This window comes from Gallus gallus, chromosome 6 (assembly GCF_016699485.2).
Source record: "Gallus gallus isolate bGalGal1 chromosome 6, bGalGal1.mat.broiler.GRCg7b, whole genome shotgun sequence".
NCBI classification, from domain to species: domain Eukaryota; kingdom Metazoa; phylum Chordata; class Aves; order Galliformes; family Phasianidae; genus Gallus; species Gallus gallus.
Window position 1 is genome coordinate 29,862,671 of NC_052537.1, and position 22,357 is coordinate 29,885,027.

The 22,357-nt window shown below is 50.1% G+C and overlaps 1 protein-coding gene and 1 long non-coding RNA gene across 4 annotated transcripts; both read right to left on the bottom strand.

Moving 5' to 3' along the window:
• Window positions 1-2,623: 2,623 nt before the first annotated feature.
• VAX1 (ventral anterior homeobox 1) lies at window positions 2,624-6,056 on the bottom strand. Its single transcript, NM_204799.3, has 3 exons — window positions 5,819-6,056; window positions 4,101-4,288; window positions 2,624-3,175 (listed from the first exon to the last, which is right to left on the bottom strand). Exons 1-3 carry the CDS (start codon window positions 6,054-6,056, stop codon window positions 2,624-2,626), a joined length of 978 nt encoding a protein of 325 aa, NP_990130.3.
• A 3,240-nt stretch (window positions 6,057-9,296) lies between these two features.
• LOC107053730 lies at window positions 9,297-21,903 on the bottom strand. 3 transcript variants are annotated; one of them, XR_005860866.2, is made up of 5 exons: window positions 21,782-21,903; window positions 21,045-21,111; window positions 19,332-19,453; window positions 18,232-18,385; window positions 9,297-11,406 (listed from the first exon to the last, which is right to left on the bottom strand). It is a non-coding gene; the product is annotated as an uncharacterized LOC107053730 (long non-coding RNA). The 3 variants fall into 3 exon arrangements; XR_005860868.2 differs by lacking the exon at window positions 19,332-19,453; XR_005860867.2 differs by lacking the exons at window positions 9,297-11,406; window positions 19,332-19,453 and adding an exon at window positions 16,231-18,152.
• Window positions 21,904-22,357: the final 454 nt, after the last annotated feature.

Here is a 22,357-nt window from a genome sequence, read left to right on the forward strand (position 1 = left end):
GGTGAGGAGCTTTCACTGAACATGGCTCCAGCCCTCGGACTGGGGAGGAAAAGGGGCCTTGCTGAGCCGTATGAGGAGGCAGAAACCCCCAGCTGAAGAACATAAAGTAGCAGAGAAATCCCTGCTTTGGGCTGAAGGCACACGGGCAGCCCTGGCAAGGCACACTGCCGCTCATGTCCCCGTGTGGCAGCAGGTTTCGGTGAGGAATCGGCCCCCAACAAAGCAGACAGGTCCCTGTGGTATGAGGTGAACCCATCACGCTGGTTTGGGGGCCCAGGGACAGTGGTCGCCTCCTCGGCAAAGGCAGTCAGGTCTGGGCTCCCCATTCCGTATGGGGCCGCAGTGATGCTGCCCCGACCGCATGGCTGAGGCAGAGCCCAAACACCACCATCTCCCGCAGGCAGCTCTGCTTTGCTATACTCCTCTCTTTTCTTACTAACGCTGCTTCCCCTTGCACTTTTTCAACCTTGACCAACAGTTGCAGTGTTGCTTCTTCAAAAGTCACCTGTGAAACCCTCCTTTGCCCACATTGCCTTTTTCCTCAAAAAAAAAAAAAAAAAAAAAAAAAGACACAAAAATGGATAATAATAATATTAAAAAATAACCACCATGGCCACCACATTATTCCCTCTTCATCCCATCCGGGACAGGCCCCAGAGCATCCCAGCAATGCACTGCCGGTGGGACACAGGGAGATGCTCATTGATGCCCCACAGCGGCCCTGGGGGAGCCAGGAGTTGGGGGAGCTTTGAGAAACGTGGGTGCTGCCCGCCGCCACTGCCCCGCACCGCTCTCAGGGCTGGGCTGCCAAACGGGATGGAGGCACCAGCTGCTAAGAAAACCCTTCTAAATAGCCATCATTCCGCACGCCTGTAGACGTGCCTGTGCGCACGTATGTATTTCTATGCACTTCAAGAGAGAGAAATACACTCTCACTGTGCCCAGGCCCAGCACCGTGGGAAAGGAGCCGCCCGTGGGCCGGGAACACCGGGAGGAGCGGGGCCGGAGCGGGGCCGGGGCAGCCGGGAGCTGCGGGCGGAGCGCGGTGTCCGCATCCGGCCCGGCCGGTCGCGGCTCCCGCATCGGCTTCAAAGAAAATAAATGTTAAAAAAAAAAAAAAAATCAATTAAAAAAATTACAAAATTCGGGGAGTTCTGTAGGGATAGGGTTGTTGTTTGGCTGTCTGTTTGTTTGTTTTTCTTGTGGCAGCGCGAGTGTTCGACCGAGGCAGTTCGGGTGCTAGGAATATAAGACGAAAATACACCTAATTCCGTCGTCATATAGATATAATATATTTCACTCTCACCACATAAATACAAAACATCCAAATATCCAAAACATTCAGAACAAAAGTTAGTAGCAAGGGCTCAGCGCTCGGTTCGTTCCGTATTTCCCGACTAGTTGCCTAGAGACTCCCGACGTCAATAATTTACAATAAAATTACTATTTTCTTTCTGTCCAGCTCCTTCTGTCCACTTCTGGTCTATTATTAATTCTATGCACTACAGAAACCGTTCCACTCGTTGTCAGTCTGTTTGTTTTTTTTTTGGTTACAGTTTGGTGGCACGCATTTATACAGTTTGTAAACGCCATGTGTTAAAGTTTAGAGAAAGAAACTTCAAACCGAAGCAAAGAAATATTATTATTATTATTATTATTATTATTTCCCGAAGAAGGAAGTAAATACAGAATCCCTTTTCTGGCAAATTCAAGTACTGAAATCGAACGGGAGATCGATGCGGGACGTGGCCGGTGGGTACACGCGGTGGTGGAGAAAACAGCAGCGGGAAGCGGTGGGGATAAGGCCGTTACAGAGATGGGTCTTAAGGTACAAAAATAACAACGAAAGATGCGCTTTGTATATTTTACGTTCGTTTTAATTGGAGTGTGAGCGATATCCGAGAGGGTTATTTAGGAGGAAGAAGGCTGACGGCTTTGTGATGCGCACTGAAATTGCGTGAGAAAAGAAAAAAAAATCAAATCAAACGGAAGGAAAAAAAAACGGATCTGGGTGCAAATCGAGTCACGATTCCGTTCTCTCTCTGCGGACTCGTTTAGCAGAGCGGGGCGGAAGGCAAAAAGGGCGTTGCTGCAACCCGGGGGCTGAGCGTGGCTCGGGCACGGCGCGGTGCTGCGTCCCGCCGGGCTCGGAGCGCTCCGTCCGCAGCGGGGATCGGCCGTGGAGCAGAACGGCCGCCGGGAAGGGCCCGGCTGCGGCCAGGGCCGGGCAGCGGGGCCGTGAGGGGGTGTGTAAAGCCAAACCTTTGTGCTTAAGTCACTGGAGTCCGGGGAGGGGGGGAGGGAAAAAAAAAAAAAAAAGGAAAAAGAAACGAAACAAAACAACCCGGACATCACCTGGCAGCTCCTCTCCCCGAATCCTCTCCGGGCATCGAGCGCCCCGTGCTCTCTCCCTTTCCTACCGAAGCGGACGAACGCACGGACAGACGGCCCCGGGTGGACGGACGGACGGACGGACGGACGCTCCCGGCCCGGCGGGGGCTGCGGGGTCCCCGCTCCGCCCCGGCCCTCTGAAGGAGCCTCACAGAGAGGGACGGAGGGAAGGGGGCATAAATATCGCCACAAATAGATACTATAAATATAAATACGGGGAAGTTACTTCGAGTCAGTCCAGTGCTTTTTTCTCAGCGCTTTCTTTATTGTTGGTCCGGGAGTAGGGCTCGAAGGCGGACGAGCTCAGGTAGCGGGCCGACAGTTCCTGCAAGTTGCCCGCCAGCGAGCCCGCCACGGCCAGCGGCGCGGAGGAGAGCCGCCCCGCCACCGAGCCCAGCAGCGTGGGCACCGGCAGCCCGAAGAGCCCGTGCCCGGCGGCGGCGGCGGCCGCTCCGTGCAGCGCTGCCGGAGGGGGCGGCCCCGCCGCGGTGCCGGCGCTCGGGGGGTGCGGGGATCCCCCGGCCGGAGCCGCCGCCGCCGCCGCCGCCGCCGCCGTGCCGCTGCCCGCAGCCAGGCCGGGGCCCCGCAGCGCCGAGCCCAGCGCTCCGCTGGCACAGGGCGGCAGGAGGCCGGGCAGCCCAGGCGGGGAGAGCAGGCGGCCCTGCTCCAGCAGCCGCAGGACGCTGCAGGTGGCGGCGGTCTCGGATACCACCGAACGCAGCTCCGAGTCTTTGCCCTGGTCCTTTTTCTGCTTGGTGCGTCGGTTCTGGAACCACACCTTTACCTGCGGGCCGGGGAGAGAGGCAGGGTCAGGTGCGGGGGCAGCAGAGGTGCCCCGATCCCCCCTACGGCCTTCCGCTGGGTTAGGGCACGCCGGGAGCTTCCTGCCAGCGGATCCGGCCCTTTCCCTTCCGCTGCGGCCCCGCACGGCTCTATGCAGCCCCGCACAGCTCCGCGCAGCCCCGCACGCCCCGTTCGGGCCGTGTCTATCCCGGGTCCGCACTGCTCCCGCACCGCCGGGCCTGCACGGGCTCTCTCCCGCTTCCCTCGTCCCTTTAAGCCGTATTTGGCTTTAGAGAGGAAACCTGCGCCCATACAAAAAAAAAGCAGGAGGAAAAAAAAAAGACCTCCCCCCCCCTCTCCCCCCCCCCCCCCCAAATAAAAAAAAGCATGGCGGTCTCTGTAACCTACCGCTATTGAACTTGTCACTGCTATCCGGCAGGGGAAAGAAAAAAAGCCAATTAGCTTGTCAGGGGGATTTATTGCTGGATGATGTTTTGCAGAAATATGAAGGCGGCTGCGGGGCCGGGGCCGCTCCCGGCGCAGTGCCATCTCTCCCGGCGGGGCCGTTCCTCCCCTCGGACACACGACGGCCGCTCAGAGCCGGCCGCAGCGCAGCGCACCCCGGCAGCAGCGCTCGGAGCTGTCCGCAGCGCGCAGAGCCACGCGCGTCCCCGCCCGGCGCAAGGCCTCCGCTTCCCCGCGCAGCTCCGCGATTCCCCCTCCGCGTCCCCGCCGCGTGTGGGCACCTCGGGCCCGGCCTCTACTCAACTCTCCCCGACCCTCCTCTCCCAGGGCCTGCGCGGGGCGCGCAAAACGAGCGCAGGGCCGCGGAGCCGCCGGAATAGGGGAGGGGGGGTGGGGGGGGATGGGGATGGGGATGGGGACGCGGCATTTCGCAGCCCACGCAGGGCCGGTGCCGGTGGTACCTGAGTCTCGGAGAGGTTGAGCTGCCGCGCCAGCTCGGTGCGCTCCCGCCCCACCACGTACTGGCACCGCTGGAACTCCATCTCCAGGCGGTAGAGCTGCTCGGCCGTGAAGGAGGTGCGGGTCCGCTTGGGACGGTCCAAATCGAGGCCTTTGGGCAGGATGATCTCTCGGATGGAACCTTTGGCATCTGGCAAAGCAAGGCGCAGTCAGCTTTACACCCAGGCAACCCTCTTCCTTTTTTCTTTTTTCTTTTTTCTTTTTCTCTTTTTCTTTTTTTCTTTTTTCTTTATTTTTTTCCTTCTTTTTTTCTTTCTTTTTATTTCATTTTCTTTCTTTCTTTTTATACTATCCCCCCCCCCGCCCCTTTTTTCCCCTTTCTTATTCTATTCCTTTTTCCTTCCTTAGTATTTTTTTTCCCTTTTCTCTTCCTAAGGGATGTAGGAAGAGCCTGTACTCCTCTCTTTCAAGACAGAGATCCCAGCCAGCCTTGGGGCAGGGGCCCTGATATTGCGGGTATGCACCCAAGGAAGGGGTGCATACAACAACAAACAACAAACCCGAGAGGGCAGGAAGGAGGAGGCGATGGGGCAATAACCACCCTCTCTGAACCCATCTCGAATCGGCCCCGCTCGGCCCTCGAGAGGTCGGGATGCTTCGGGCCGGGCTTTGTGGCCGCGGGGTTGGGCGGCCCTTTGTTCCCCGGGGCTGTGGGTCTGCTTGGAGCCCCCAACCGCAGCTCCCTAAAATATAAAACCATCTTTTTAGATTTTTTAATTAAAATATATATGTATATCTTTAAACAAGTTTTCCACGCGATAAAAGCGATTTCCGGGCCGCCTGCCCACCTCCGGCATGGGGACACCCGGGCTCGGCATCGTGGGGGATTTTTTTGGCAAACAGGAGAGCAGCGAGGGCAGAAATAACCCCGTAGAAGGCTCCCAGCGGCCCCGAACCCTTTTCTGTAGCAGCAAGCGAATGAAAGGGACAGACCCAATTGGCACCGCTGCCAGGGCAGAGCCATCCGCGCTCCCTGAATCCCTCCCAACTTCGCTGCCCGCAAATTTACCTCCCTGCTAAAATGAAACGAGAGGGAAGCACCCGCCGTAATCTGCCCCTCTCTGGGTCAATCGGTCGCGCGAGGATTAAGGACTGTTCCAAGGCCCCACGTCCCGCCTTGCGCTCCCTCCTCCCCCCACATCGCACCTTGAGAAAACCACCGTTCCTTCGCGGATATATCTCTCTATATATTTTTTTCTTTTTTTTTTTTTCTGGAGGAGGTGAGGGCAGAACGGTTTCGTTCATTTCGGCCCGGAGAGAAACGAGAGAAACAAACCGCCCGAGTGTAAAAGCACACAAAGCCCTTCGTCATCTCCCCGTTGACTTCGGGCCGGGTGGCTGCACCCACACCCCCGCTCCGGGGATGCTGAGCGCGGGCGCACGGGGACGGCCCCGCACCCTGCCCGGCCCCCGCGGGGCGCGGAAGGAGCGCTGCGGGCCGCGGCCGGGCGGATCCCGCGGGCGGCGGCGGAGCGGAGCGGGGAACTCCGCCGCGATGCACCGCGTCTCTCCGGGGCTCCCCCGCCGGAACGGGGCAGCGCCGCACCCCCGGGGGCTGTGCCCGGCCCGAGCCCAGGGCAGAGCGAAGCGCTGCGGCCGAAGTACGGCAGCGTGAGCGCGGCGCACCTTCCCCACCCCGCGGAGCACCCCGGGCTCGTACCTCTGACCAGGATCCTCCTGCAGTAGTCCGGGTCCGCCGAACCAGATTTACTTTTGTTACAGTCTTCGGTAGCTGCGGAGGCAGAAAAAGTCCCTTGTTGCTCCTTCAGAAAAGAAGTAGAGATATTTCCTTCAGCCCCTTTGCTGTCCTTGCCCTCCTTGTGTCCGTTCTTCGAGACCCGATTGGCTTCAGTCTCTGTGCTGCATCTAACGTCCATTTTGTCTTGTTTCCCAAACATGTAGTGCAATAAAAAGAAAACAAAAAAAGCAACAACAAAAAAAGGAAAAAATGGAAAATAAAAAGAATAATAATAAAAAGAGAGAGTCGCGGCGGTGGAATAAAGCGAAGTCTCCGCTGGTTATTGCACGGCTCGGGGTCACACCGGTGGGATCCGCACAGCACCTCGAGGAGGGAAGGTCGGGGTCGATCCCACTGGCAAAGCGGCGGTTCCGTCGCTCCCCGCGTCCCGCTGCGCTCCTCGCGCAGGTACCGCGCTCCGGCTCCGCGCTGCTGTGTCCGCCTTATCACGGAGCCACGCGGCTGCTGGGCGCCCGGGGACGCGCACTCGCTGCTTCAATTGATTACGGGTAATTTTGCAGCCTCCACATTTAGGTTACCTCATGAATACACTAAATTGTTTGGATAATATATCAGATCGTAATGGATGGTTTGTGTGCTTGTCCCCAATCAAGCGGAGTTTAGCCAGTGAATAAACCGAAATGATTGGTCTTGCTTTCAGGAAACACACAATCAAAAGACTGAGACTTCCCGAAAAAAAAAAAAAAAAGAGAGAGAGAGAGAGAGAGAGGAAAAAAAAAAAAGAGGGGGAAAAAAAAAGAGGGAAAAAAAAAAAAAGAGAGAGAGAGAGAGAAAAGGGGAGGGGGGAGGAGGAAAAAAAAACTTTTGACAAGATTCACCCGGAATTGTTCGCACCATTAGCAGCCATTATTAACTTTCTTCGGTACGCCTTTGACCTCCCGATGATAGAGTGGCTTTCTCCAGAGCACGCCAAATAAATGTGAATAACGCTGCCGGGAAGGGCTGGAAAAATGCAGTTGGAGGGAAGGGAGGGGTAAAAGGGGTGTGTGTTGGGGGGAGGGGGGGGGAGGGTGCGGAGAAAAAAGCCCCCGCGGATCCCAGCCGACCCGACGGATCGCACCGCGCTCACAGCCCCGAAGTTCTCCCGGCGGCGGCTCCGCGGGGTCGGGCCGGGCCCGCTCAGCGCCTCTCCCCGCTGCGCGCCATCCCCGTGCGCTGCGCTGCGCCCCGCGGCTGTGCGCGCTGCGGCCGTACGTGCGGATGTGTGTGTGTGTGTGTGTGTGTGTGCGCGTGTGTGTAATTCCGCACCTTCGCAAACACTGAACCTATTCGCAGAGGCTGTGCTCGTCGAGGGGAGGGGGGGGAGAAGGAAAAAAAAAAAAAAAAAGAGCCAGCTTTGTGTGCAGTGGATCCGGGAGGGGGGAGAAGGAAGGAGAGAGGGGGACGGAGGGAGAGCGGAGATAGCCCGTGGAAAATCTCAGCTGCGTGATCCGTTGAAGGGGGAAAAAGTTTTACTCTAGCGATTTCATTGTCCGGGCTACAATATCTCTGAGAACCGCAACAGCCCGTAATCCAATAAGACCATTGATTAGGCGACAATGATTCAATTCAAGCAAATGGCCTTGTGCAAAGAGCATGCTCCAGCCCTTCTTGTCACCTTGCGGGGCAGAAGCCCTCTTCATGCTGCTCTCCTTATTCATTCCTTTATGGGAAACGTAGAACGAAAGGAGTGAAAGATGGCAATTATCTAATTGGACTATTAACAAACAATTCTCCGAGTGTGGCTGTCTGGCAGTGGTTCTCGGGCGAGGTGAAAGGCCACATGTTGCACTGCCCCATTCACAAAGCGTTTGGGGGCCTGAGAGAGAGAGAAAGAATTTTCCCTGAGAATTTTCCACACAAGCGCCGAGCACCGGGCGGGCGGCTCCTGCCTCAGCCTCGGGCTGCCGCCCCCCGGCACGTCACCCACCGACGTGTCACCCCCCGGGCACGTCTCACCCACCTGGAGACCCCCGGCCTCCCGCACGGCCCCGCGGTGTGCGAGCTACGGCGGGGTCCGGCCTTGGGAGGGACCGTCCGGAGTAGAGGTCGGGGGGGAAGGGAGGGAGGTGAAAAAGCAAGATGAAGGAGGGGAAGACGCAGGATAAAGAAGGCGGGGGGGGGGGGGGGCAGGAATGAGGGATGGAAAGGGAAAAAAAAAAGAAAAGGAAAAAAAAAGAAAAGGAAAAAAAAAGAAAAGGAAAAAAAAAGAAAAGGAAAAAAAAAGAAAAGGAAAAAAAAAGAAAAGGAAAAAAAAAGAAAAGGAAAAAAAAAGAAAAGGAAAAAAAAAGAAAAGGAAAAAAAAAGAAAAGGAAAAAAAAAGAAAAGGAAAAAAAAAGAAAAGGAAAAAAAAGAAAAGGAAAAAAAAAGAAAAGGAAAAAAAAAGAAAAGGAAAAAAAAAGAAAAGGAAAAAAAAAGAAAAGGAAAAAAAAAGAAAAGGAAAAAAAAAGAAAAGGAAAAAAAAAGAAAAGGAAAAAAAAAGAAAAGGAAAAAAAAAGAAAAGGAAAAAAAAAGAAAAGGAAAAAAAAAGAAAAGGAAAAAAAAAGAAAAGGAAAAAAAAAGAAAAGGAAAAAAAAAGAAAAGGAAAAAAAAAGAAAAGGAAAAAAAAAGAAAAGGAAAAAAAAAGAAAAGGAAAAAAAAAGAAAAGGAAAAAAAAAGAAAAGGAAAAAAAAAGAAAAGGAAAAAAAAAGAAAAGGAAAAAAAAAGAAAAGGAAAAAAAAAGAAAAGGAAAAAAAAGGAAAAGGAAAAAAAAAAAGGAAAAGGAAAAAAAAAGGAAAAGGAAAAAAAAAGGAAAAGGAAAAAAAAAAGGAAAAGGAAAAAAAAAGGAAAAGGAAAAAAAAGGAAAAGGAAAAAAAAGGAAAAAGAAAGAAAAGGAAAAAAAGAAAAGGAAAAAAAAGAAAAGGAAAAAAAAGAAAAGGGGAAGATGGAAGAAAAAGAATAAGAAAAAGAAAGAAAAATAGAACAAGAGTAAGAAAAAATAGAGTGGGAAAGAAAAATGGGGGGGAAGAAGGAAAAAAAGGAAAAAGTAAAGGGGGGGAATGAAAAAAAGAGAAAAACGAGAATGGAAAAAATAAAAGAAAAAGGAGAAAAGAAAAGGGGAAAGGAGAAAAAAGAGAAAAAAAGAAAATAGAAAAAATAAGGAAAAAAGAGAAAAGAAAGAAGAGGAAAGAAAGAAAAAAAGGAAACAAAAAAATGAAAAAAAAGAAAAAAGGAGGAGAAGGAAGGAAGAACACAGGAAAGAGAAAAGAAGGAAAGAATCGGGCAGTTCACAGACACACTTCAGGGTGTTGATCTCTAGTGGAGATCTTAAATCTTGGTTGTTTTCCCACAAGTAACAAAATAAGTTATTGTTATGGTCTGAAAACCCAAATTGCCACTGAGGAGGTGCCCCCAAGATTTTAATCAGCCCTGTTTATGCACATAACCAGATGTGCAATGTCCGTGCTACGGACCAGTTTATTTTTCCTTACTGCAAGCAAATCTCAGCAATCTCTGGTGGTCTGTTGTCATTAGTTACTACTTGTATGGCAGTCATACCCAGAGGCCCCAAATAAATCACAGCCCCATTGTGAGAGGCTCCATGCAGATCCAGAGAGAGGATGGAGTGAGTTCGTTTCGTTCATGAATTTGCAGTGCTGTGTGACGCCTGTCGTGCCGAGGGATGCTCATAAAACTGCACATTTGTGAGAGATTTGGCCATCCCAGGAGAGGTGCAACAAGTGGAGCTGATGAGTGGGGCATTCTCACGTGGCCGAAGTATAGATCTGTGTTTAGCAGGTAGCAGCTTTGCTGCATGAGGCACACAAATACGGATATAGCATATACGTGTATAGGCAAGGCAGTCCTTGCTGAATACATTTATTAAATGCTAAATAAAACAAAGTTCTCTTGAGAGCACTTTTTACATCACAAATTATTATTATTATTATTATTTATTACACAGAATGGGCATAATGATTCATGCAGAAGGTCTGCAAAATGCAGAGAGCGATTCTGTTGGTTCAGATGCGTGGGAGCACGCCTGGCATTTCACCCCTTGTTTTCCCTTATGCTAATGTGGAGATATTTGTCATAATAATAAAAGCAGAGTGGCTGAACTCAGTTACTCTGTTTGAAGCAGAATATCTGCAAAACGAATACTGTATTTATGTGGTACTCTTCTTTTTTTTAATTCAGAAGGAAGGTCTGATCCAAAGCCCAGTGAAGTCCAGGGAAATTTTGTTCTGTACATGCAGCATCTTAACTGTGTTACAAACTCCTTTCTGTCCACAGACATCAGTTCTGTAAGAACTTTCCCACCTGATGAGTTAAATTTGTTTTCACACATTACAAACACAGCACACACAGGAAATTCACATTATGACCACCTCTAAAGTCAACTTCTTCTGCAGGTGTAACAGTCACTACAACTCCATTCCCCTATTTTCATCCATTTTCCCCCCTCGTAGACTTACATAAAACACTCCTGCATATTATGTTCTTTCATAACCTGGAATGAGGTTCCCTGCTTTCCCTTCTTACTGCCATAGCTCCAGGGACATCCTCAGCGTCAGCACGCTTACCCACGCACCACTGGATAAGCAGATTAGGGGTTACCTCTTTTCCTCTTAAATATTGCTTAAAAATGCCTCAGCACACTGCACGTGTACTCCCTGGCTGTACTTTGCTACACAGACTACTGTGATGCTTTCCATACACAGCTTATCAGCTTGCAGTGTATTCTGATGCACAGAAGAACTAAGAACTTCATTTCTCATTGACTGCCATTATTTCTGTTGCTGTTATCACAATCTTTCAAACAATGAGTAGGGAAGATGCCCATCATTGCTACAACTTCCTAAACTGGAATCTTGGGCCCTGAATACCTTCCTGGTTGCTCTCAACAAACAGAGAATATGGTAGATTTACATCATGTAGAAGAGCCAAGGACTTGCTCCTGCACATCCAACCCCTGGGCACTGCAAAAGGCAAACAAAGGGGAAACACAAATCCCTCATTATTGTGTTTCCCTGAGTCAGGATGTTTCCGTCCGTCAGCTGAGAAGACAATCTTCACAAAGCAGGAGATTCACCAAAAAGTTCTTCACTCGTAGGGATTCTGGCCACCATAAGCTTGGGGCACCTCCCTGACACAGTGCATGGCATAATGAACTACCGTTGCCCTCTGGCATTAGTCACTCCTAGGGAGGAAATGGCCATATCTGTCAATTTCAACATATACACCCTACTGTGTGGACCACTGGCACGTGGGTCCCCATGCCATGATATAAAAGCTATCTCTTGGTGTATTCTACATGAAGTTATCGACGCAGGTGCACAAGAACTCTAACGGCGAGACAAAGACAATTTGTCTTACAGGTAGGCAACATCATACAAAGAGCTCTGCAGAAAAATGTGTTGACATCATAGAGGGACAGATCCTTTTCCAAATACGCTTCATCAGCTCCTTTCTTTTTTTCCTCCAGTTGCTGTGTCCACCATGCCCTACACTTTCCTCCTCCAGAAAGAATTCTGCAAGGCAACAGTTCAAACTAAATGGCTGTGTCAGACAACATCTATTTAAAATGAAGTACACACAGAAAATATTTGTTATTCCTTGTGGCTGTTGATTCCCATGCTTTTCTATAGTCCTTTCTGCTAGCCCGATGCAGAACGCAGACCGAGCTGCTGCTTAATTTTCCTGCATACTTTGGCAGTAATTACAGTATTGTCTGTTCCAGATACGAAACTGAGCATATTGGCAGGAATCAGCAGCACTGTTCTGGAGGCCAGTAATAATGAGCATGGGTATCACACGTGTATCATGATTAATCACATTTTGGTCATTATGAGATGCTCCTTAGAGTTATCAATCTGGACAGTAGATTAATGCAAAGCTTCATTGCCTGTATCATGCCCGTGGCTTATGTGAGTCATCGGAACAATGGGGAGAGAAAGCCATGAGACGTGATTCTTTTCATGAGGGAAAACGGCGAATTAAGAGGAAATACTGTTTGTTCTCTGACTGCACATTGAGAGCCTTCGGATTCAGCCTTGGCCGTGTCTCTGGCTCCCTCTGTGACCATCAGCACTGAACACTCAGCCTCCCTCTGCCTTCGCTTCACCCTCTGCAGACAGAGGAATTAGCTGCACCAGCTCTGCTCGAGCACTCATGGGTATAACCTCAAAAGCTGCTAGCCCACGAGTCTCTGCTGCGTGCTAAAGCTCCTGCAATCCTATTCATTCCCATAGCAAATACAAGCAAGCTCGAAGGTTTAAACAGCTCACGAGGAGAAGTTTGCTAAGGTGACACGGTCAGGGGAGCAGACCCAGCATGTACTCTTTCAGCACTTCGATTTTAAACCGCGAAGATTTATTCTACAACAAAAGCAAAAACACAAAAATAAATTTTAAAAAAGCCCTATTCTGGGTTAAAACAGCTCAGCTCTTTCCTTTCGAATGCTTCGTTCGGGTCAGTCGACACAAAGCATGTCTCAAACATCTGTCATTGAGGTCTCCAGGAGAATCACAGAATGGCAGTGGTTGGAAGGGACCTTAAGGATCACACAGTCCCAACCTCTTGCCATCGTCCCAAACCAAGTCCCAGCCTTGCTGGGCAGAGACTGCTCCACAGGCACCACCTCACAGCTAGAGGGGTTTCAGAAAACAGATGCTGTCTCTCCACTACGGAGGGAAGGAATTCTGCCATCATCCCAATGCTGATGTGATATAGCATCCAGTACACTTGGTGGAGATCTTGAAATTACATATTTTTGTGTTTTATTACTGGATTGATCTATCATTATTTCTCCCCCATGAAAGTGGGAAATTTCAGCAGGAGCCATGAGAGTAAACCATAAACAACATTAAATGTTTTAGAGGATTTGTCTGCCTGAGCATTTCAGTCATGTCCAACTAGAACACTGAGCTGCAAGCTAAACTGGGAATCCCTGAGCTATAGAACCCGAAGGTTAATTCTTATCAGAAAGACAAACGTGACCACAGTTACACAAAGTTTTTGGGCTGGATCTTTAGCTCGAATACTGGAAGGGTTTTGTTACCTAAGGGTGGGTGCCCAAAGGAATGCTTCAGCAAAGCTCCTAACAACACTTTGTCAAGGAAAATGATGGAAAACATAACCAAAATATCATCACCATTTGGTTTGTAAGGACCTGTAGGAGACCGTGCATGGAGTTCTGAAGGGTACATCGCTTAATGAATTTAAACACAGTGGGAAGCTGAGCATCACAACGGCAGACAGCTCTGAACATGGCTAAACAAGGTAATGCAAACCATTGGTGATTAGCAATAGAGCTCCACTGATCTGAAAAGCCCTGAATTTTCAGGTACCTCTGAGGGAAAAGAACCTGCACCGAGAGCCATCAGCATCTGATGTTGCTCAATCTGTAGCAGCAGCTTAAAAATATAAAGGGATTGTTTACATTTATTAAACAAAAACAGAGCAGGATGCCAAAACCACCGGGATAACACAGGATTATGCCACAGATCCCCATTAATTCTGCATTTTTTTTTTTTATCCTCTGCTGTACCTCCTGAGAGGAGTCCAAAAAATGCTCGAGAAATGATAATGAAAATAATTACAGAGCTGATAGGATTAATATATGAGAGATGGCACAGCCTGAAATTATTTTGCTGAGAAGAAGATTAAAGTGGAGCTGATTGCGGAAGTCAAAATTCTCAAGAACGCAGCATCAGAGCTTCATTTTATCACACAATATGAGAACAAGCATCACGTTAAATTAAAAAGAGACACATTTAGAATGAAAAGAAACATGCCCAGACATGTTTCATCACCTGTGAGAGCTGCTGCTGCGGAAGATTGTGGAAGAAGGTACCTTGGCTTGATTTTAAAGTGAATTGGACATTGTTAGGATTATCTCATTACATGGGGCTGAACACAGCGATAAGCGTGATTGAATCTAACATTCCTAGCTGGAAATCCATCACCCAAAGGAGATATTTACAGGTGAGAGATGTGCACTGCGCTTAAGTTTGGGTTTGTTTTTCTCTGAAGAACGTTTCTCCATTACTTTTGGTGCTCAGCTGGGGCTTCAGAGGTAGGGAGGTACAAGAGGTGTGCGTGCGCTGTGAGGCTGAGGACATGGGCTGCTTTCTGCTGGTGCTTTGCCCAAACCTTGGAGGATGGCTCAACAAGTTGTGTTTGTAAAGCAAAGCCTGAAGTCTGTAGTGCTGGCAAATGCTTGGAGACTGCTTGCAGCCAGGACAAGACCAATTGGATAAAGAAAGAAATAAACCTTATTTTATATTTATAGATGGGAAAATGTTTTATTTTCATTATATTATTGTATTGTATTAAATTGCATTTTTGGTTTGGTGGATGAGAAGAACAAAACGTGCTGGTCAATAGTGTCAGAGGGACAGAATGAGGTCTCCAGGGCCATGCTCTAAATCTAAGACCACTCACCAAGAAAAGTGAAAAACATTCAGAAAACAGAGGGGTTATTCAGCAGGGATGCTGAATACCTGCCAAGGTACATTGTTAAGCTCTAAGGTGTGGAAATGATGCTACCCACTCTCTACCTTTCAGTAAGGCACGCATGACATAAAGACGTGGTATCTGGCTGTGAAGTATTTCTTGGCTTGTTTCCAAAGGCATGCTCTTGAAATGCTCAGATCCCCATGTACCTGCATGGGAAGCCAAATTCCAACCCCCATAGCTTCCTTCAGCCCAGCAGAATGCAGCTCTGAGAACCCCGTTGTGAGACAGTCTGTCCAGATAACTTTTAAAGGTCCCTTCCAACTCAAATGATTCTGTAATTCTATGACTCTGTGACCCACCTGAAGCTCTGCCACCGAGATCCAGTGCTGCTCACGTTATTAAAATTACTCTTGATTTAGGCTGCTGCCAGATTAGGGTCAATTCCTAGGAGTGCTCAGCTAGTGACCTACTGCCTGCTTCATATGAAGCCATTCCATGAAATTCTGTCTCATTTCTATCTTCGTGTGTGTTACACCTTCATTTTATCCTAATGAAGAATAGAATTGGACCTTCCAGTGTCTAACCATTTCACTTTATCGCGGGAACTAATTCACCATCTACTACTGTCAATGGGAATTATGCACTTTGAATGAAAGAGAATGGGGCCATAACTGTTTAAGAATTACACTATTAAAACAGCACAATGTGTTTTATTCTTATAGAGAGCATTACATATGAAAAGTCAAAAATGTTTTATGGAGAAAGGGGATAATGGACTGAGCTTCACAGGGCTGTTTGGAGTGGGGCTGAGTTGGAAGGAAAGGACAGATGACTGCACAGAGGCAGAGAACAGCAGAAAAACTGGACTTCAAGGCTGAAAAGAAGCCAGCAGGTTCTTCTTCACTGAGAAATCCCAAGGCAAAAAGCAAATATGAGTTGCCAAAAGGAGTTCAGTGTCAGATAGGCAAAACACCACGGATTCTGTAGAGCTTTTGAGCAGAGTGACGCATGCAGTACTCATCCTCCTCCTGCCAAAGGTGTCTGTGGAGCAGCTTTAACAAGTGTCCAAACAACACAGCTCAGCTCAAAAGCAGTTCATAGAAAGGGCCATGCAGACCACTGTGTTAGAAAGCTCACCTTGCTTAGCTTAACTCGCTGGGGTGATTTTGTTGCGACACCTTCACCTTGAGCTCAGTCATCTGTAACTGGGCTCATTCTGAGAAATGCTAAGAACTGCTCAGAAATGTTTGCATAAAGCTGCTGTTAGGTTAACTTGATCCCTAGGACGCAGGGATGGCTCAAGAAGCATATTTTGCTCAAGTAGTTCTCTCATCAGGAATTTCACCATTTTATTTTACCCATAGAAGCAGCTTTCAGATTTGCCTATTGCCAAACCACTACCCAAACATCTCATAGGTAGCTGCAGTGAGGTGAACTGAATGTTGATAGTATTCACGTTTGCAAAGGTGAGGGGATGTGTGTGAGGTAACATGCCTTTAGTGGGACATGGACCTGTAGCAGAGCAGGGGTGGGGAATCTGCAGGGCTTTGCCACCCAATTCCATGTTTGCAGCACTTCTGAAGCATTGTAACATAATAGAAAGTGCAGCAATGACAGCAGAGCAGCAAGTCCCTAAGCTGCAGCAAGTGAGGATAGGCTCAAACACAACAGCCACGGGCACAGAAATAAAGGCAAAAAGCTGCTTACGTTCGGAAGGCTTCAGGTAGGCAAGGATGTTCAGCAAAATACCCTCACCTCCACAGCCAACCCTTAAATGAGGTCTGAGAAGGGGTGGATCCTGGCTTCACCCCTCTGCTCACTCAGGTGCATTGCATTGCATTGCATTGCATTGCGTGCACCTGAGCTCCCCTGGGTTGGCCCTGCCTTCCCACCAGGTGCTCAATCACTGGGTCGAGCCATCACTTAGCATTTCTGCTACAAGCCCAAAATAAATCAATTCAAATATGGACTCGTAGTTCAAATAACTATTTTCAATCATTAAAAGACATATGCTTGACTGGGGGATTTTCTTCCCATATTCTTAAAAATCATATTTCAATGTAGCACCCAGCAACAATCCCCTTCTGCTGCATACAGATTTCAATATACATGAAAGTCTGCTATGGAAATGAAATGCAAATAAAACATTCAGAGTTCCAACACAGCGAAGCACTCAAGTGTGTGTTTATCTTTAAACACATCTGGAGCCCCATTGACTTTGGCAGGACTACTCATATGCTTAAAGATAAGCCTGCTTTTGTTGGATTATGGCCCTGAGTGCCAGGGGAATCATTTTCATGCTCTCCAGAAAGGGCTTTAAATCACTTTTGTTTAAGGAGAGCTAACTGATTGGATGTAAACATATCTAACAAACCAATAGATCAAGATTAACGTTTTTGCTGAGCCACTTGACACATCTCTAGAAATTACTTATGGCTGAAGTTTGGTTCTTAAGGAAAATAACGATCCACTTATTTTGTAAATGAAATAGAGCTGTAGGAAAGCCCTGATACCTCCACGTGGGAATTTTGTCAAGGAAAAAAAGCAGAGAGACACGGCCACGTTGAAGGGAATGCAGTGTGTGTTTCTGAGGGCCATGAGAGTTAGGTGGGTTATTAGATTTCAGCAGTCTAAAGGAGAGGCAGAGCAGTACGTAATGGGGCTCTGTTGGTTTTGCTGGTCTGCTGGTGATGCCCTGAGAGCAGCACAACAGATGGGCAGTGTGGCCCTAAATAATAACGGTTTGCTCTAATACAGTATCTTTCATTTGTGGATGTTAAAGAGTGTAATCCAGAGCCTTCGAAATCAACGGAAATGCTCTCATGGACTTCAAGGATCTTTACAGCAGGCCCTACACTGCTAATCTTGCTGTGCTACACAGGCACTCGGATCTACTCCCATGTGCAGATGGGCAGGTCCCCATCACACCGCACGGGTATAGGGTCAGGCTGCTGCCCTCAGGGTCACTGCTTCCCAGCCCATGGGGCTCTGCTGCTGCCCACATCCCAGAGCATCTCCTCCTGCACCCCCCAACCCTCTGCTCAGTGCCTTCAGCCTCAGGGCTGCAATGCAGGCACAGCCCGTGTGCGTAAACCTGGCTTCTTCCCATGGTGCTTGGAAAAATCATAATAAAGGATGGTGGGTTTTGTTTTGCTTTTTGAAGTGAAAAGCAGCACTGCTAGCGCTTTAAGAAAGCACTGCTTTTTTAGCATTGCCACCTATGTGCTGTGCCTCTCTGGGAGTTCAGCTTGGAAAAGCAATGGGAAAAGCAAGGTAAGAAAGCCCCACCATCCCGGCCAGACACAGCAATATAGCATCGCTTTGGCCGTAATGACAATGGAGAAGGAACAGAATGCTGTCAGGGAATAATGGTGTCCTGCTGGTAGCTAAATATGAAAGCCAAAGCAGAGACATTTATAAAATAAACAAGCATCAGGGAAGATGAGACATTTATTGCAGCGCAGGAAATAGTGATCTTTAACAATGGTCCATCCCAGTTTCTCTGACCACTACAGAAATAAAGCGGTGTAAATGAATGCTTTGTCTCACGTTTGTTTTATTGTCTCTTGGGCGATTCCTGGGCTGCATCCATCTCAGCCTGGAGGAGAACTGCATCTATCCTACACAGAGCACGGCTTGTGGAGGCAGGAGGACTCCTAATGGACAGCTTTGTTCGATCCTAAATTTGCACGACCCTCTGACCACCAACAGAAGGGCAAGGACAGGCTGTGTCACCCCATCCCAGGGCTCCTCTGTGCATTGGAGGTGGTCGTGGTGAGGATGGAGAAGGAGGCAGGACCTGCCCAGCTCAGGAGCGCTGCCAGGAAAGGGTGAATGGCACCATCCCTTATGCAGGGGTAAAATCACACCGAGAATGTGACATGAAACGCACTCACCTGCTCCAGAGTGCTCCCATGTGCTGCCACACTGTGTGCTTGTTCTGTGATGGCTACACCTGCCCAGCGTGAAGGTCTGATAAACAGCAGTGAATGCCTATTGGGGTCGAACCAAAGAAAATCCCAACTTCTCCCATGGTTTTAGTGAAAAAATCTGCAAGAAAGAATACACTTCTTGTCATCAGTGTGCCAAATGGGGAGAGAAGGAAAAAAAAAAAAGAGGCAAGAATTTGGACATAATTAAGCAGTCATGTTCCTGTATAGAGCAAGGCCCTGAACCTGCACTTCTCTGTTAACCTTTTGTAAGGCAACACAAAAAAGGCATTAAGAACCTGGTGGGGTCGTGCTGACAGGTGTACGGATGGAGAGCAGAGAACACATGTTTAAGCTGTCAGAGGGATGTGCATCATAAAGCTATGGGTTAAAATCAAACCTCGAGAATGAAAATGTGGCTGAGCATCAGAAAACATTTTTTCGCAGCCCTTATTAACATTGCCTCTCTCTTCTGAGCTTTGGGGGGTATAACAGCCTCTCAAGTCTGCAGGGTAATTCTCCTGGATTGTTTTTAAATTTAAAGCTGGACAGAAAAAATGTAAGAACATTCTTCCGAGTGAGGATAGATTAGGTGGCCTAATAGACCATTTTCCTCTCTAATTTCCATTAAGGTGATTAGTTGGAATGTTGCTCTTGGCATATTAGTGAAAAAAACGCTGGAAGCCGTCGGTGGGTGGATCCAATGTCTCCAAATAATGTTTGTAGTAATAGCAGTGATATAAAAATCTATCTCAGGTATTTATATAACTCTAATTACTGCCGGAGGGAATCACAATCTTTAACGTATGCACCTTGCAACACTCCCCAGGAGAAGGGATTTGTATCAACTGCTTCAAAGGAAAAGAGAAGCTATAAACAAGGATTTGGTTGTCTGGCGGGTGAGAGCAATCAGGAAAATTAATCTGAATGAACTGAAGCAGGAATTTAATTTGGATCCTTTTGCCCAGTTACGTTTTGCACATAATCCTCATTCAGAAGGAGTGTCTTCCATTGAGCACAGAGCACTTGGCTCTCGCTGCGTACCTGTTGACACTGATATACATTACCTGCTCAGAATGGATTAGCTGCACTATGAAATAGAGAATTCACTCCTGTTTTCCTGTGCCCGTGGTTTGACAGGTGAGCTGCCCAGCGTTTAAGAAATAACTGCACAAAAGGTTCACCTCGTCTGCAGTGGGAAAGGCAAAACGGGCACAAATTGGTTCGGTTATTCAGCCCGGCTTTGGGGAACTGTATCTGATAAAGTAGAATTGGGACGGCACAACCGGAACGAGCAAAGCGCCGTCCCACTCAGAAGGCGCTCTCTGCTTGGTATGTTAAATACAACGCGTATGGAAAACCCTATTAACGGTTTTTGGAAGGCCGGAAAAGGTTGTGGTTGCTGCGGATTTACGCTTTCACACTTTCCTGCAGAGCCCAGCAGCCCACACTGCCCGCTCCGTGCTGCCACGGATGTCCCCGCCCGCGTCCCACTGCAGCCCTGCCCGGGTCCTTCCCCATCCCTGTTCGGGTCCCGCTGCACAGCCAGCAGCCAAAGGTTTGGGGCTTTTCTTTAAGGAAGCGTTTCGTTAGGAAAAATCGTTGGGAAAACGGTGTTCGATGTTTATTGTTTCTAGCTTTGTTTTAATCTCTGGTAAATTAGAACGGAGGGGGGGGGGGGGATCTATTAAAAAGAAAAGAGAGAGAAAGAAGAAAGAAAAAAAGAAAAGGAAAGGCGGAGAGAGATGGGACGCAAACGCGCAGCTCTCCCGGCCGTTCCGCTGCCTCCATGCAGCCGTCGGACAGGGAGCGGCCGCCCCAACGCCGTCCCCATCAGTGTCCCGGCGCTCTCCCCGCCCCCGGAGCAGCCCCGCCGGTCCGACCCAGGCGCACAGCCGGCCCCGCTCCCTCCGTCTCCTCCTCCCTTCCCTCTCGGGCCCGACCCGCTCCCCGCGCCGCATCCCGGCCGATCCCCAGCACGGATCCCGTGGGCTCCGCGGTGCCGCGGGGCGGGGCGGGGCGGGCAGAGCCGGGCCCTCCCCACGGGCCGCCCCTCCCCACGTCCCACCCCACGCGCGTTCCGCCCGCTCTCCGCTTCCCGACCGCTCTCCCTTCGTTCCACCCCACGCGCGTCCATTCCGAAGCCCCTCATTGCAACCAGACCGGGAGGGGAGCCGAGGGAGAATCCGCTCAGGACACAATAGAGAAACAGTCCCCCCCCTCCCTTTTTTTCTTTCCTTCCCCCTTTCTCCCCGTGTGCCGCCCCGAGATGGAGCGGGATGGGGGTGATGGGCTCCCCTCTTCCTCCCAGCCCCGCACCGCGAGCAGCGCGATTCCAGCGCCGTGGGGAAGCCTCGGGCTCGGGCCGCGTTCGGCTCGGGGGCAGCCGGGAAAGAGCGGACACGCGGCGTGCGTCGCGTCGCCTCCATCCCTTTATCCTATATCCCATTAAATAAGAGTATAAAGCATATTTTTACGACGGGAAAAGAAGAAGGAAAAGAGAAAAAAAAAAAAACAATAAAGCGGGGAAAGAGGAAAGCGCAGGGAAGGAGAAATACGGCTTTAACCCGCTGCAGTCTGACACGAACGACAACCGCGGAGCGGCTTTCCAAGCCGCGCTGTACCGCTGTCCCCGCACGTGGGAGCGCTGCGGGCGCCGGGCCGGGCGGTGCGGGAGCGGTCAGCGCTGAGAGCCAACGGGTTTGGCAGCGGGCTGAGGGCCGCTGAGACCTCCCGGGCTGCTCCAACATCTCTGCCCGGAGCGGGCGGTCGAATTTTACCTTCATCGAGAGATGATTTTGCGAGATCCGCGTTTAGCTTGCCGAGCGGGCGGCGTTAGGGCTCGTTCTAAAAAGCAAAACAAAAAGAAATCCACTGAAATATATGTTTTCCTTCCTTCCCCCCCCGCCCGCTCCCCCTTAAAACTGCTATTTCCTCTATCTTCCGACGGTCTTCGCGCAACGCAACAGCAGAGGGGAGGCGGCGTGGGATGACCGAGCGCGATAACCGAGCGCCTTTCGGATGAAGGAGAGCGCAGTGCCCCGCGCTGTGCGCTCAGACGTCGGTTTGCGGCACCCACGGGGCGCGGCGGTTTCGGGACTCGCGTGAAACCCAACGCCGAGAGCTCAGCCCGTGCCCGAGAGCCGCAGCGGGAGCTGAGGGCAGACCCACGCCTCAGCCGGGGCAGGGCCGAGGGGAGCCCGGGGGCTGTCTGCCTTCCAGTTCTTTCCTTCCCCTGCTTTTCTCCCTGGCTCGGACCGGCTCCGCACACCGGGGGCTGCTCTGACCCGCACCCAGCCCTGCTACTGAACTTGCCGGGGGCACACAGACGCAGCGGTGGGGAGAGGAGCAGTACTCTGCACACTTTTCTCTCTGACTTCAGGCACCCTCCAAGACCCACTTGCTCAGGCATTTGGCTGTTCTGCTTCCCCCGAGGGAAGCGCCGTTGCTCTGACCACAACCCACTTCTAGGAACAGGGGTACCCCCAAACCTCCCTTCCCCAGCACACACACATACCCTTCCAGCCCAGCTCGGCACTGCCTGTGATTAGTTTCCTTCATGCCTATGTGGGGACTCCAATGAGGATCAGTGAGAGCCTGAAGGAGTTGGAGCTCTCTCGTCCATACCCAGGAGGATGTGGGGATGCAAACACGATCATGGGAGGGCCTTTCCCAAGGCTCAGATGTCCCGCATCCCACCCCGAAGGGTTTGCAGCAGTCCTCCTCCCAATAGGAGCACATCTAAGTGTTGGTACATGTGGGAGAGCTCAGCCCCCAAGCAGCCTCCCCATCCCAGCCATTGGGATGTCCTGGACTTCCCAATCCGCACTACATTCACTGCTCCACTTTTACCCAGGTCAAGGCTGCATGCTTGGCTGTTCTTCAGGGGAGGAGGCAGGATCCCCCCCATTCTTGCTACCTGCTGCCTCTGGCACCTCTGCATCACACACTCCCATTGGAGTTCCCCCGTGCATTGAAGATCTTTTGCAGACCTTTGTTCCATTTTCTACCAGGAGGGGCAGTTCCTTCTCTTCTCCCCTTTCTTGGTGGATCCTGAGTGACAAGGATGGAGGGAGGATTTGAGTTCCTTCCT

Coding starts and splice junctions, on each gene's coding strand:
- VAX1 (NM_204799.3), bottom strand. CDS start 6,056: ATGTTTGGGAAACAAGACAAAATGGACGTTAGATGCAGCACAGAGACT. Junction 4,289..5,818: donor CAGGAGGATCCTGGTCAGAG/GTACGAGCCCGG, acceptor TTGCTTTGCCAG/ATGCCAAAGGTTCCATCCGA. Junction 3,176..4,100: donor TCAACCTCTCCGAGACTCAG/GTACCACCGGCA, acceptor CCCGGCCCGCAG/GTAAAGGTGTGGTTCCAGAA.